The 14,531-nt window shown below is 41.2% G+C and overlaps 1 protein-coding gene across 1 annotated transcript; it reads left to right on the top strand.

Annotated features, from left to right (window-relative positions):
- Positions 1-231: 231 nt before the first annotated feature.
- On the top strand, positions 232-1,423 carry si:ch211-198c19.1 (uncharacterized protein LOC100151013 homolog). The gene is made up of 2 exons (XM_044034622.1): positions 232-380; positions 466-1,423. Exon 2 carries the CDS (start codon positions 478-480, stop codon positions 1,015-1,017), a length of 540 nt encoding a protein of 179 aa, XP_043890557.1. The 5' UTR covers positions 232-380; positions 466-477; the 3' UTR covers positions 1,018-1,423.
- Positions 1,424-14,531: the final 13,108 nt, after the last annotated feature.

Genomic DNA, 14,531 nt, shown 5'->3' with positions numbered 1-14,531 from the left:
GTCACAACACAAACACACGTGTCACGTCTGAATAAAAGGTGATCTATAATATATTTGCACACAAGCCTTGATGTAGTTGGATAATTTGCTGCTGTCAACATTACACACGTGTGGTTACTTCAAACTGGGGTTTAACCTGTCTGATTTAGAAGCAAACTCAGCTGCAGAGCCCAGCTGTGCAGCAAACAAACCACTTCCTCTTTCGGCACTAATAGAGAGTGACAAGGTAGCTTTTTCTCTGGTCAAAATAAAAAGAAGCTGCTTTCATCCTGCACAGACAAGAAAGATAGAAGTCACCCACAGGGCCAAGCCACTCTTTCATCCTCAGAAGAAGGTGCAAGGCTGTTGCAGTCAAATTTGCTCCGGGCATTATCAACCAAGTAAGTTGTAAGAGGCAACAGAAGTTCTGTGTTTACTCTAGACTCTGATATAAAAGGCTTTTTTTTTTCCCTCCCCCGTTCACAGATAACCTTCAACATGGCACACGGCAAAGGGATAATGTTCTTGTTTCACTCCACACTGCTGGTGTCCTTCATTTTGACCACATCCCTGAAAACTCTAGACTCGGTGCAAGAGCTGGAGGAGAGCGGGTTCGGTCAGCCACCGCCACGCCACGGCCTCAAGCTGCTGATGTGGTATTGTGGAAACTGCGTGGACAACAACATGATGGCTCTATGTCACCCCACGAAAGGAGAGTATGGATTTCATCCGTACGGTAACTATGAACTCCTGCTCCCAGTGATCAAGGACGAGCGTCAGTATGGATACTACACCGTCGGGAACCTAAATGCTCATCATTCCAAAGACCTGCCCGTTGAAGTCAGGAAGTACTACAACCACAGTGACCCTGAAAGTAACATGGACAGAGTTTTGGTGAAATACAACAACAACAATAGACGCATTGAGGAGATCTATGCATCCGCACATTATAGACCTAAAGAGACGTACAAAATCGGGCCCGATCTTGTCGCGTCTCTTCGAAAACCAGCGACCTTTGTTATCAGAGAGAGGTGGTGAGGTTCTGGTGCGCGATGTCAAAGCTCTATAGTTCTTCAATCCTTTCAAATGTTCTGTATTCTTTCTACTGCTTCTTTACTGTCAGACAGTCGCAAATGTTTATTGGTACATAATGATATATAATATAACCCGTGGTTAAAACGCAAATACAACTGGCTGCAGAGCAAATGAGATTACGCAACACAAAGCATATTACTCACCAAGGAACTCAGTGATACTTTGAAATAAAAATAAAACTAATTAAATAAATGTTTAGGACTTTAGGGATGTGTAATATAATTTAAATGCATTGTCATGTACTGTAATTGCTCCATTCTTTCACTTGTATTGGGTTTGTTGATATTGCTATGTTTCGGTTATTGCTTGAATCAGACTCATAAACTCCATTAAAATACATACAACCGCACGTTTATTTTTGACGTTTCTCATTATTTCTCTTGAAAAGTGCACAAATATTTTTTTTTCGATTTCTACTTGAAAATATCTGGTCATTAAGTCCAGTATTGATTTTTTTTTTTGGAGCATGTAATTACAGGAAGCCATATTTCCACTCATGCTTTTTTAGAAGGGTTAAATATAGTGCAGTAGAGAAATGGCCACAAGGATAAAATATAGATTCTTGGAAGCATTTCATTAAAGCACAACATGCCTTTCAATTTTGTGAAATATTAATGTTAATTATATTTTGTGATTGTTTGTATGTAACTATGTCAATCAAAACGCGATAAAGCAATGACGGTAAAGTATATATATATATATATATATATATATATATATATACATTAAACTAAAAGTTAGCAGGCAGTCAAACCAAAATGTTGACTCTAATGAGCTGTGAAACAACGCAGCTCGCACCTTAACGACCAAAAGTCACAAACTCTCCCAAAACTGACTGTCACTATGATGATGACAGAGCACCTTTGGGCCTGCACACTTCAAACCACACAGAAAGGCCTCGTTCATCTTCTGCGTACCCTCTGTTGCTCCATGTGAGGACGACATTTGGATCGCTGTACTCTCACATGTTTGAAAGTTGATTTGATTTGATGCTCCCACTGAAAATATTACAGCGCTTTTGGAAGGATGGACAAGCAGGGGGGCAATCTTATATAGATAAGAGAGATTTATGGCATCTTTTCTCTGCATTAAAGATATAGCCTAGGTTTTGTGAAAGGACCCTGAGGTGCCTCAAAATCTTACACAGACCTCACAGCATACTCTTAATATAGTAAAATTAAATATATTTACTCTAATCTACAGTATGATGGACTGTATGATGTATTAATTTTGAAAGATCTTGAACAAATGTGTTCTTTTGTTACTTTACACTTTATATCTTGTCTGTGGATTGTCTCTTGCGTCCCCCCACAGTCCAAACACATGCAGATTTGTATGGGGTTAAATGGAGACTGTGTCTGTCCGGTGGCCTTGTGATAGGGTGGCGCGCTGTCCCCACAACCTGTGCAGATGATATTCAATATGTGATGGTGTTGTATGGTATAATTTGGTATAAAAACAGGTTTTTTTCCCCCCACCTTGACTTCAAGGCTTAGCGTCACATCAACTTAATGGGCTCTTTGTTGGACAGTCGAGTTCTTCTACACCAACCTTGTCAAAGCATGTCTTTATAGTCCTTATACTTTCAGCACTGGGGCACAGTTCTGTTGGAATAAAACTTTCCTCAAACTCTTGCCACAGACTTTAAAGCATAGCACTGTCCAAAGGGTCTTGGTATGCTGAAGCCTTGGAGATACGGGTTCTAGCCCAAAGCCTGATTAAAACTCCAATACTTAACAGGTGTGGCCAAATACTTTTGTCCATGTTGTGTATGTTATCACTTTTAAGCTCATAATCCTGTTAAAATCCCCCAGAAGTCAATGAAATGTCTAGAAAAAACATGCAAACGTGTGTGTTCTCTCACATGGATAGGTTAGTTCTTGACATGTGACGTGCAGCATGAAACGGCATGAAATGCGGATAACGGCGCCGATTTATACACTGCACACTCTCCTCTGTCCCCTCCCTCCCCACCTCTGGCTTCTGTTCCTCTTAAATGGCCTTCAATGGAAATCAAACTGAAGGCGGCTCTTAGAAGAAAGTGCCTCTGAAGTTTCTCTCTGCCTTTCCATGCCTAACAGAAGACAGGCTCTCTCTGAGTGGATGTCTGCGTGTGTGTGTGTGCGTGTGCGTGTGCGTGTGTGTGTAAAGTGGGGGGGACGGTTGAGTCCTAACTCTTTGACAGAATTGTAAAGCGGCGGAATGAACAGATGTCTCCCAATGATTAATGTTCCCCCTGCCTTGCCTCGGAGGAGCCGCGTGCCCATGCATCTCTAACCCTACACCCACCTCCTCCTCCTCAGCACTCTATGAAGCTAATTTCTTTAACTCAAAGCTTTTTTCTCTCTTTCTATACCCTCTCTAGTATCATCTCTACTCTTCCTCTTCCTCTCTTTGCAGGTCTCGCCCTGAAACCGAAATATATTGTGGAAATTAGCCATAATGTGGTACCTTTCTTGATAAATTCTTATGGAAACTACTGTTTGTTTCTTTGGACATCACATACTATTTAATTGTTTTTCTTATAGTGTGCGGGTTCATGTGGAAATCCCTTTTCAATGGCAATGGCAAGGATGAAGAAAATGAGAAAAAAAAAAGAAGCGTCCAACTGTAGTGACACTTGCAGACAGTGTCAGCCTGACCCCTATTGGCTGAAGTAAGAATTTATTTTTCTGTCATTTTCTATGTGAAGAAATAAGACCTGTTGTGTTCCTTCAGTAGTTTGCGTTAATGTATCCTGGCACGCATTAAAGGAACAACATGAAAGCATGCTGAGCAACTTCCTCTCTCATCACACATAAAGCACTCCTCTGTCCTCCTCTCAGCTCACACCTATGGAATTTAATCAACACTAAACAAATGTGACTCAATAAAAGACAATAAAAAAACAACACAATAAGCCCGGTGCAAAACCTGCATTCCTCTGAGTTCCATCTCACCCTCCTCCTCCTCCTCCTCTTGTCTTTGTAAATGTTTCTTAGTTTAGGATGAGCTCTTTAAAGAACTACAGAGCAACAGCACCCCCTGCTGACGCCGCTGAGGGAGAGCGAGACAACCCACACACACCGTCTCCGGGGAAATTGCCCATTAAAATCCAACACTGCATGGTAATGAATACCAGGCCTATGGTAAAGGGCTTGCATTAAATATTTACACTCTCGCTTAATATTTCATGTGGTAATTTGATATTTAAATTGGATTTAATTTTTAATATAAATACAGAGCTAAGTGGGGGTTGTACTATCTTCAAACATCAATCCATACACCTTCGGTACGACTTGGGGAGTAAAAATTTGACACGGTTCGCATACATATGTACGTCATTAAAGTGAAAACATGAACATGCACAAACCAGGACGGACAGAGAGGATATCTTCTTCGCCCTGGCGGCACTGGGTCTATCGCTGGAGTTTAGGACTGCGTTCAGTGGGTTGAAATGCCGAATGAGACATCACTGTCTCAGGAGCTGGGGGATCCCACCGAGATGTTAACATAAACTGTATTTCAGGGTGTTCAGGCTCTGCGAAACACATCAGCCCCGTATGTCGAGGATAAACAATAGTGAAAATGCATTTTCCGCAATCCTGCACAAGTGTCACACTGAGCCGTGACAGGATGACAGTCAACCAGCATGCATACGGAAATAGCGAAAGAGAAATTCAGTCATCATTCATAACTTTCTCTCTATATATATATACATCTGTGGTCCACATAGTGTGAAATGTCAAAGCATGATTCTCATTTTTCCAGTATATTCCTGGACTTCAGCCTTTGCTCCGTGCCGGGTTTTTGTTGTCTCGCTTTGAGTCTTTGGACGAGGAGCGTGCGTCACACTGCCAGCTGACTGCCTATATGTTTGCAAGCGTCACTGTCAACTGACCCTGACATCGGCCAGTTTGAATGGTGTTCACTCTCCTAGATTGTGATGTATTGTTAGATTTAGCTGGTCTTATTCAGCCTTTTGTGCTCTGACCTGTTGTTTTTCTTCCCCTTGGCTTGCTTTTCATATCTCGACCTTGCATCTGCGTTCACTGTATTGCCTATCTTGTCTTTTTCATTGTGTGGTTATTGTACAGTACGTACTTGGTTTTTATGATGATGTGTCCTTGCCTGGCTGCAGTCAAATTTCTCCAAGTGAGATAATAAAGTTTGATGGTGTTGATATTTGGCCAGTACCATGTAGGCATTGACACCAGGGGTGTCAGTGCCCCCAATACATGCTTTGCTTTATGACGTGTTTGACTCTACATGAGACCATATAGTCTTCAGAATGCATATCGCGTATTGAAGAAGACCTGAATCTAATGATTGAGAACATTAACTTCTATGGCAAACTTTTATTGAGATGTGTGAAGTACTACTCATAGAAAATACTCACACAAAACAACTTCTTTATCAGTGGAATCGCCTCGTCATGGCCATTCAAGACTATACAGGTCTTACATACAGGATTCGCTCACTCCATCATTCATTCATACCTACATGAGATACTGCATTATGTCTACCAGTCCATGCATGAGTACATTCCAGTATTGTTACTGTAGTATTGTAGTGCCAGACGTCCTCATATAACCTCAAGCAATGACAAACTCTGTCTCCTTGATTGTCTCTTTTGACCAAAACAAGAGCTGGTCACCAACTGGACTGGAAAGTATTGTGCTCCAGGGAACACATGCAGTCGGCATGTACAGTCTGCACAGAATCGAACAGAAGTTATGCACCTCAGAGATTTGTCTACTGTGTTTATTTTTTTTTTTAGCCTGAAGACCGTCTGGCACTGCTTCATATGTGGATAATGGTGGCCCAAATGGGTGGATGACAAAATGTACATCACACTGAACTTTGATAGACACAAAGTGTATGACCTGGACTTCAAACGTCAGCAAACCATTTCTCTGACCGAATGCACACTTGAACTAATAATTGTGAGTGAACTACTCTGTAAATTACAGTAATTTCTACTAAAAAATTTCACACAAAAAACAGAGAGATAAACTTACAGCTGGTAAAAACATAATACAGCATTCAGCAGCCATAGGGCTGGATATCTCAGGAGATGGGGGTGAAAGCGGAGCTAAAAGGAGAAAAAAGGCCACTTTATACTCCTTGTTCGTCCATTTTTTCAAGCATCTGTCCCAAGCGTTATCTACCCTACATACCACCATGCTTATTTTGCATTTGGTATGGAATTTTATACAATACTTCCTCTAGAGGGCAGTTTCGAGCACCAAGTTCCAGGCATCAACAAACTGGGCGACCATTGAAGAGGTTAGTTCATTGGGCTCGGTAGGCTAGGTGCCCAATGACGGACAAAATGAATGCAAAGTACAGACAAAAGTCTCCGTCTGTCTCCGTCTTTTAGAGTATAGATGGCCTTGAGGGAACTACATTAGTTTAGTGGAAATAAACATTGGAATGTGTTCTCTGCTGCAGTGTAGCCACAAATAAATGTAAATAGAGAAATACATTTATAATGTTAAATATAAATACATAAAAATTAAATATTCATCTTAAATTGTATGGTCAGATGAACAATTTGATTCCAACTTTCTGGAAACAATAGACGAACGGTACAACTCCACCAGTTTAAATCACACCAGTCTCCCCTCGGGAAATAACGCTCATCCCTTTCCCATATGGCATTGGCAAACATCAATATAGATTACATAGAGATAGTGAGAGAGATTTTTTTTTATCTACTTTGATAAAATTCCAAATAGTAATTTCTTGGAGTTCTTGGCATACAGCACAGATTGGCAAGGATTAAATTGAATAAAAAAACAAAACAAAAAAAAAACAATTGACCCATTTGGCGTAGCTTCATCTGTGTGGGCGCAGCACAAAACTATGAGTGACAGATTTCTCAATGCAACAACAAATGCTTAGACAGCACACAAGGATATCTGAGGGTATGTCATCCTCATCAGTGGCCATCGGGTAAGCTGTCATTTCAAACATTCTGCCCAGAGGAGGAACAGACGGCACAGAGGAGATCTGTCTCCACAGAGAAAAGTGAAGATGTCTTTTTGCTCTCAGCAGACATTGTGTGGTTTGGCTCAATGAGAAAGTGATGGAGAGGATTCAACAGACTTTCACTTCTCCCATCAAAGCAAATAGTGCAGACAGAGAAGTGATCAATCACTTGAATGAACTTCAAGTTGATGAGGTCTAGACAGACTGTTAGTTCTCCAGTGTTCCGTACTTTCCCACCCTCCAATTATCTCTCAATTGGTTCATTCATCTTAATTTTATCCTTCCCCCCCCAAATTTTGGATATTTTATTTCAATTAATTAGGTAGTGCTGACAGGAATGAAATAGCTTATACCCACATGCTCAAGCTGTGGTATGTGTACCACCAGTGGTACGCAAGCTACCTCTGGTGATACCTGGAAGAAAATCAGAAATACTGTTCTTCTGTAGGAACCAGGGTATGTGATCAGAGTGGAGCTGAGGAATTTTGACTAGAGTGCCTAGAATATTAAACGAATAGCAAAAAAGTTATAGTAATAATTAGAGTCACCTTATCTCTCGCTCCATCTTAATCTAATTTCATTATACCAGTGAGTGAAGTATATATGAGGAAAAGGAGGATGATGAGAGTGCAAATGATCTTATCTATTGGGAATAAATCTGCCTCCTGTGACAAGTCCGTAGCTGACTTTGCTATTTACACCATTGTATTTTAATGTTGCCGATAATGGTGTTACTTTGAGAGCTCAATATTTTCTCAGGTGGTACTTGGTACCAGCTATAATAATATCCCTATAATATCCCTTTCCACCAAAGGGATTTGTAGTGAAGATGCTTAGTAGAGCAGCCAAGACAAGAGCGGTCTCACTGTGAACCATCCCGTGGTGGTAAACATTTGGTAAAGTTGCTGACGCAGTCAATTATACTTTCATGTTCAAGAGGACCTTGGCCACCAACGCTTAAAGTAATCTGGGAGTCCAAGTGAATGTGCATGGCAAATTTTAAAGGACTCTTTCAATGCATATTTACAACCTTTCATCTACATCATTTGTAACTTGTCTTTCACAAGGAATGTACTTTTAGAACCCACAAATCCATGGTTTGTAAACGCCTGCAAGTACCCATGACTCCTGGGCTGCAGGATCCAGATCCAGTTGGGAGGCTATTACATTAGCAGTTGCCGTATTGTTACAACAATTTTTATTGTTACAACAATTCATGCTGCTGCTTGTATAAATGACACCGTAATACAATAAAAAAACATTATGAAAGTCTTCTGTCACCCCCGATTTGTCCCTCACATTTCTCCTTTCACCCCAGTCGGTCGAGGCAGATGGCTGCACATCTTTGAGTCTGATTCTGTCACATTTCTTTCTGTTAAAAGGGAGTTTTTTTTTCTCTCCACTGACACCAACTGTTTGCTCATTGTGTGATCTGTTGGGTTCCTCTTCTCTTCTCTTCTTTTCCCTCTCTCTCTTTCACATTGTAAGGTTTCTGCCTTACTACGCGAAGTGCCTTGAGATGAATGTATGTTGTGATTTGGTGTAAATAAACTTTGATATGAATTGACTTGAAAGGACTTATTTACATATCTGCAGTTGTGCATATGAACATGATGCTCGTGGCACTGAGAAGATGCAGAATGCTGCTGACATTAATTTATGCTTTTTATAGCGTGCTGAAAATACACTGCACTCACTCTGTATGGTATGCGTGGGCACCAGATTCTGTTTAAGACTCCCACCTGACTTATTTACGTGCCACACAAATGACTACAGAACACGCTGCATCTCATTTACGCTTAGTTTTTGTGTTCAGTCTGAGCTGTGTTGTGTAAAATTGCAGAAAATGACAGTGCTTTCAGTAGACATTTCCCTGTGTTTTGGATTTCCTCTCGGAGGTCAACATGTCTCAAGTGGCCTTTCAGTGGATGGATTCAACCTCTCCACAAGCTTCACACATGATGTACATTTCTTTCCCTTTTTTTTTTTTGTTTTTAAACTTCCCCATCAGGTTATTTTAGAACCCAACCACAGGTGGTTTTTATTAGTTTCACGTTGCATTTCCTCTGCAGATACTTTTGTGCCACAGTGCAATGTACAGTGCAGAATTCTGCAGTATCTGTTGATGAGATGGCGGTCCAACCTTTGGAGACGTGCTTCCTCAACAGCTGCTCTAATCGCACAGTGAGGCTGGCCAAAAAGATCTTCACAGACTATTTCACGTCCTTTTTTCATCAAGGCGCTTTAGGGTGCCCAGCTGGAGAAGGAACACATACAGTCATTCATTCCCTCCTTACTCCATCTCACTTCTTAACCAAAATTAATCCCCAAGGAAGAACTGGTTAGGCCATTGAGGAAGTTTAATGTGTTTTATGGACTTCATTTTTATGGCTGAATTGTCCCGAGTCTGATTTTGTCTTCTGTCTGTCTACTATGACTGTTAGAATGGTGGTGCAAGACAGATTTTCTGTGCAAACGGACAATAAAGTATTATCTTATCTTATTTCAGTCACAAATCACACCTGCATTTTAAGATTTTTAAGACACCAGGTTAATACGTTTAATGTATATTTTGTGCTCTCTCCATTTTAGTACTGTATATAGACTGAAAGGTTCAAAGGTGAGACACGCATGTATCCACTTAACAGGAGGCTGAGAGAGCGCACTTAAGTCCGTAGAAGTTCATTCCAATTATTTGTGATGACATGCATCTTTATAAGCCACTTTTCTATAGAAAGCATCTACACATGAATATGAATCCGTGTTGAAGGATGAATGGAGCTGGCCAGTTTTCACAGCGGAGATCCCAATGTCAGCGTGGCAGGAGAGGACGAAGCTTTCATTAGGGGAGGGAGATGGTGCACTTACATGAAATGTGCTCATGCAATAAGGAGTTTGCTGCTCAGCATTCCCATTTCAGTCAATCAACATAGTATGGACCCAACATGGGCGATTATATCCAACCCTGGAATGGAGAACACCAGAGTGGTCCACGACAGGATGAGTCACTTATCTGTTTGGCTAATCAGAGGCAAAGTATAATTTACTGTGATGATTATCTCTCTAAAAGTATCTAAATTGCCCCAAGAAAAAGAAGTTTGAAGACAGTCCAATTCCATGAATTAGCAACAAGGCTTCCAGAGCCATACGACAAACATATTCAGAGACTGTGTGGTTGAAACACATTCACAACAGCATGAGAATCTCCAGGTAAGAGGGTGGCTCTTGTTACAAGAGGCCTGACACATTTGATTACTGTGGATTACATAAAGTTGCTGCATTCTTACATGAGCTCACTCAGATACTGTGTGGAGATTAGAGAAGGGACATTTGTCTTCACACATTCATGTCCAGTGTTTGTCTGAAAGCAGTTGAGGTGGCATGTGGCATGGAAGTAAACCAAAGCTTGTACAGAATAAGGTTATTCTCCTTTTTGTTTTGTTTTTGTCAGTCACATGAGTTGTGTTTTAGTCACTAATCAACAGCGTGATAGGTCTGCTCATATTATTCATTTCAATATGACAAAGCCAGTCATATCAAATAAAACCAGAAGTGTTGTGGTCTTGGGCATTAAAATGCTGGGCTGAAAATTGGCCCAACTCAAGCCCTGACGTGAGATATTTATTTAGAGAGCTGTGGGAAAACATTTATCACGATTAGCTCCCCCTGTTGGTTTAATTTGTGGCTATTATTCAGCTTCCCTTCACCACTCATTTAAGCAGCAGAAGGGACGCAAGTGGAATAAAGGAAATATTTACTGTGTGATTGACCACTTCTAGGAAAGTAAAAGGTCAGTTTTCTAATAACCATACACTCTACATTATGCAGTCACAGAACACCACAATAAAATTAAAAGTCTGTGGACTTAAATCAGAGCATATGACAAGCACCACCAGGCTTTATAACCAGACGTGTCCACTCAAGACATCTCGCAGCTGAAACTGAAAAAACTAGAAACGTGCATATCCTGCTGACAGAAAATGATGCGTGTAGTATTCTGCTGCCTTTGATTGGTGTGTCATTCATTCATCTTCTATCGCTTTATCCTCCCACATGAGGGTTGCAGGGGGGCGCTGGTGCACAAGGCTCGGAGAGGTCACCAGTCCATCACAGGGCCACATAGAGACAAACAACCGATCATGTGGCATGATTGGTGTCATTTAGGTGAATTCGAATAAAGGATTTCAAACACATAATAATTCACACAATAACACAGAACACACTTAGTGGTGATGACAGCAATAGAACAAAATTCCTGTGTTCCAGGAGGTAAAGGAGCCAGCCAGTTATAATAACCAGCCTCACTGAATGAAATCAACAAATTAAACCAAACAATAATCAAAGCAAAGAGTAATGGGGCTTCCGAGTTGACAGAAGACAGTTTGACCCACATGTTTACCCCTTATTAATAATGGGGTATGAAAAGACACGTTGAAAAAAAATTAATGTTTTGTGATAATGGATGCATTATTCATACGCGCAAAAAGACGACTGCGCGTGAGATAAGGCAACAAGCGTATTCTTAAGCGCAAACACTTAAACTGGTGCAGAGGCCGAAATCCCCACTGGCATGCTTGCTTCTGTAATGTGGGTTCCAGGCACAGCCAGGTGTCAGGTGCCTGTGAGTTGTTGACTGTTTCAGTTCCTCATACAACTGAACTATCACTTTAAGGGTCATAAAATATATGAAGACCAAATAAGAAACAACCTATATGATGTCTCTGTGTCCCTTTTTGTATCCTTGACACACAATGATGTGGGGTGTAGGAGGTGTGTGTGTGTGTGTGTGTGTGTGTGTGTGTAGGATATGAGGGGCAGAGCCATATAGCAAGTCAGGTGAAAACAGAGTTTATATGGATCCGTCCTGACCTCTGAAAGAGCGAGGAAAGCAAGCATGCAGGGAAGAGTATATTAGATTACTACTGATCTTTGCTGACGGACTGCCCTTCCAGGTAGAGGAGACACTGGTCTTTGGCACAGCACTGCCACCAAGTGGAGAAAAATATGACAAATGACTTCAGTGTCAGCATTTTCTGTTGATTTACTGCAAAAATATCTCGAGAAAGTGGAGCTTCTTTTATTGGCCCAGTCACTGATTTAATCAATAAGTGATTTAATGTGGCACTTCAGGGGGGAAGAAATAGAGCTTTATTGGAGCTTTATGAGGCCGCAAGAACTCACAATACAAAAAATATTAATTACGCAGATTTTTTAATGTCATGTGTGGAGGTCCAATTGTGAATCAACGTCGAGGCTGACAGCAATGTCGAATCCTGCGGATTTACTACTTGATTTACATGTGGAGCATAATGTGTGAGCATCATGCAAAGGGGTTTTTCAGTTAAGGCACATACATATTCATAAAGTGTTGACAAGTGCGTGTCCACGGCGCTCATGTATATATCAAAAGTGAAACAGGCATGCCTCTGCCGCACAAGCAAGTTCCCTTTCATTTGTCATGCATTTGATAAACAAGGGTGACAGCGATAGCAGTGTCAAGTTAATTTTATTTATGTAGCCTAACATCACAAATGCAATTTGCCTCAAAGGGTGTACAGTAAGTGACACAATCTATCCTTAGACCCTCAGATAGAGTGAGGAAAAACTCCTTGTGCAGGGGGAAAATGTGAGGAACCTCAGGAAGAGCCACAGAGGAGGGATCCCTCTCCCAGGAAGGACAGATGGGTGTCACAAGAGAGTGGACGCATATAAATGTATTTAATCATATTCATGTAAAATGTAGATGCAGAAGCTAATGTAAGAGAGGTCGATACATAACCATAACAACAAGTGGTATTAATATTGATATCAATATTAGTATTAATGAAGTGGCATGAACACAAGGTGGTGGTTTGGTTCACAGTTACAGGTCCATTCAAGGGAAATGGAAACAACCCAAGATGCTGCCAAACAGAACGAAGCCCCCATCCACCGTGGCGGCCACCTTTCTGCCTGATAACCTGAGAGATGACCCTAACCCCACTTCAAGAAGTGATAATTGATGATCATTGATAATCACAGATATTATTCTCACCACTCTTTCTCTCACCAGTCTTTCCCCACCACCAAATCGCCGTCTCCATGTGATTGATAGTTGCTGGAGACTGGTTGCTTTCTGCAAACCTCTACCACCCCCTTGTGGTCAATATTAGGTACTGACATGTGTTTGACTTGAGTTCTGTGTACTTTTTTTCTTCTTTTTTTTTTAACTCATATTCACCTCTTAGTCTTGGGCCATTTTGAATACACAAGACAATTCATCTGATTTTAGATGCTGTTATTTAAGATTAAAGCCATGATCAGGGTAAGAACATGTCAGGCAGCAACAACAGCTACAACTGTGCAGAATTTCCCCAGAAGCATCATGTCACACGTTGACAAAGGGCCCCAAAATCAAATTTTGCTTTGGGCCCCATGAAGGCTTGAGCCAGTCAGTTATAATAACCAGCCTCACTGAATGAAATCAACAAATTATACCAAACCATAATCAAAGCAAAGAATAATGGTGCTTCCGAGTTGACAGAAGACAGTTTGACCCCCTGACCCCACAGATATATTAATATGAGAAAGAAATATAAGAAATCTGGAAAAATCTGTAAGTTATTGTCCAACAATCTTCTATATTGAGATGTGACTAACATATTAGTAGGCAACTGACCAGTGTGACCACTGACTGGCCAAAAAAAAGTCACCACCTAAAAAAAAGGGTTCACATCGTTGGACCGCCTGTAGCTCAGTGTTGCATTCATTTTTTTACCAAGATCTTGTATTGATGATGGGAGAGTCGGGCCACTGCACAAAGCCTTCTCCAGCACATCCCAAAGATTCTCAATTGGGTTAAGGTCTGGACTCTGTGGTGGTCAATCCATGTGTGAACTTTATGTCTCCTGAACCACTCTTTCACAATTTGAGCCTGATGAATCCTGGCATTGTCATCTTGGAATATGTCCATGTCATCAGGGAAGAAAAAAATGCAGTGATGGAATAATCTGGTCATTCATTATATTCAGGTAGTCAGCTGACGTCATTCTTTGGGCACATAATGTTGCTGAACCTAGACCTGACCAACTGCAGCAACTCCTTACCTATTTGCTTAGTTAAATCCAGGTGGAACTGGATCCTGGACTTCCTGACAGACAGGCCGCAGTCAGTGAGGATCCACAACATCTCCTCCACCTCCATCACCCACAGCACTGGCTCCCCCCAGGGCTGTGCGCTGAGCCCTCTTCTGTTCACCCTGCTCACACATATCTGCTTACCTAAACATCCGAGCTGTCATATTGTGAAGTTTGCCGATGACACAGTGGTGGTTGGATGCATCAGCAACAACGATGTGTCCGGCTACAGGCAGGAAGTGGAACACCTGGAGGGTTGGTGCAGGGAAAACAACCTCTGCATCAACACAAAGAAAACAAAGGAGATGTTTGTACTGTTTGTACTGTATATCTTTTGCACTCATTTATTTATACACTACTTCAGTACCG

Source organism: Solea senegalensis, linkage group LG9 (genome assembly GCF_019176455.1).
Source record: "Solea senegalensis isolate Sse05_10M linkage group LG9, IFAPA_SoseM_1, whole genome shotgun sequence".
Taxonomy (NCBI): Eukaryota; Metazoa; Chordata; class Actinopteri; order Pleuronectiformes; family Soleidae; genus Solea; species Solea senegalensis.
This window is presented reverse-complemented; position numbering and strand designations above follow the sequence as displayed.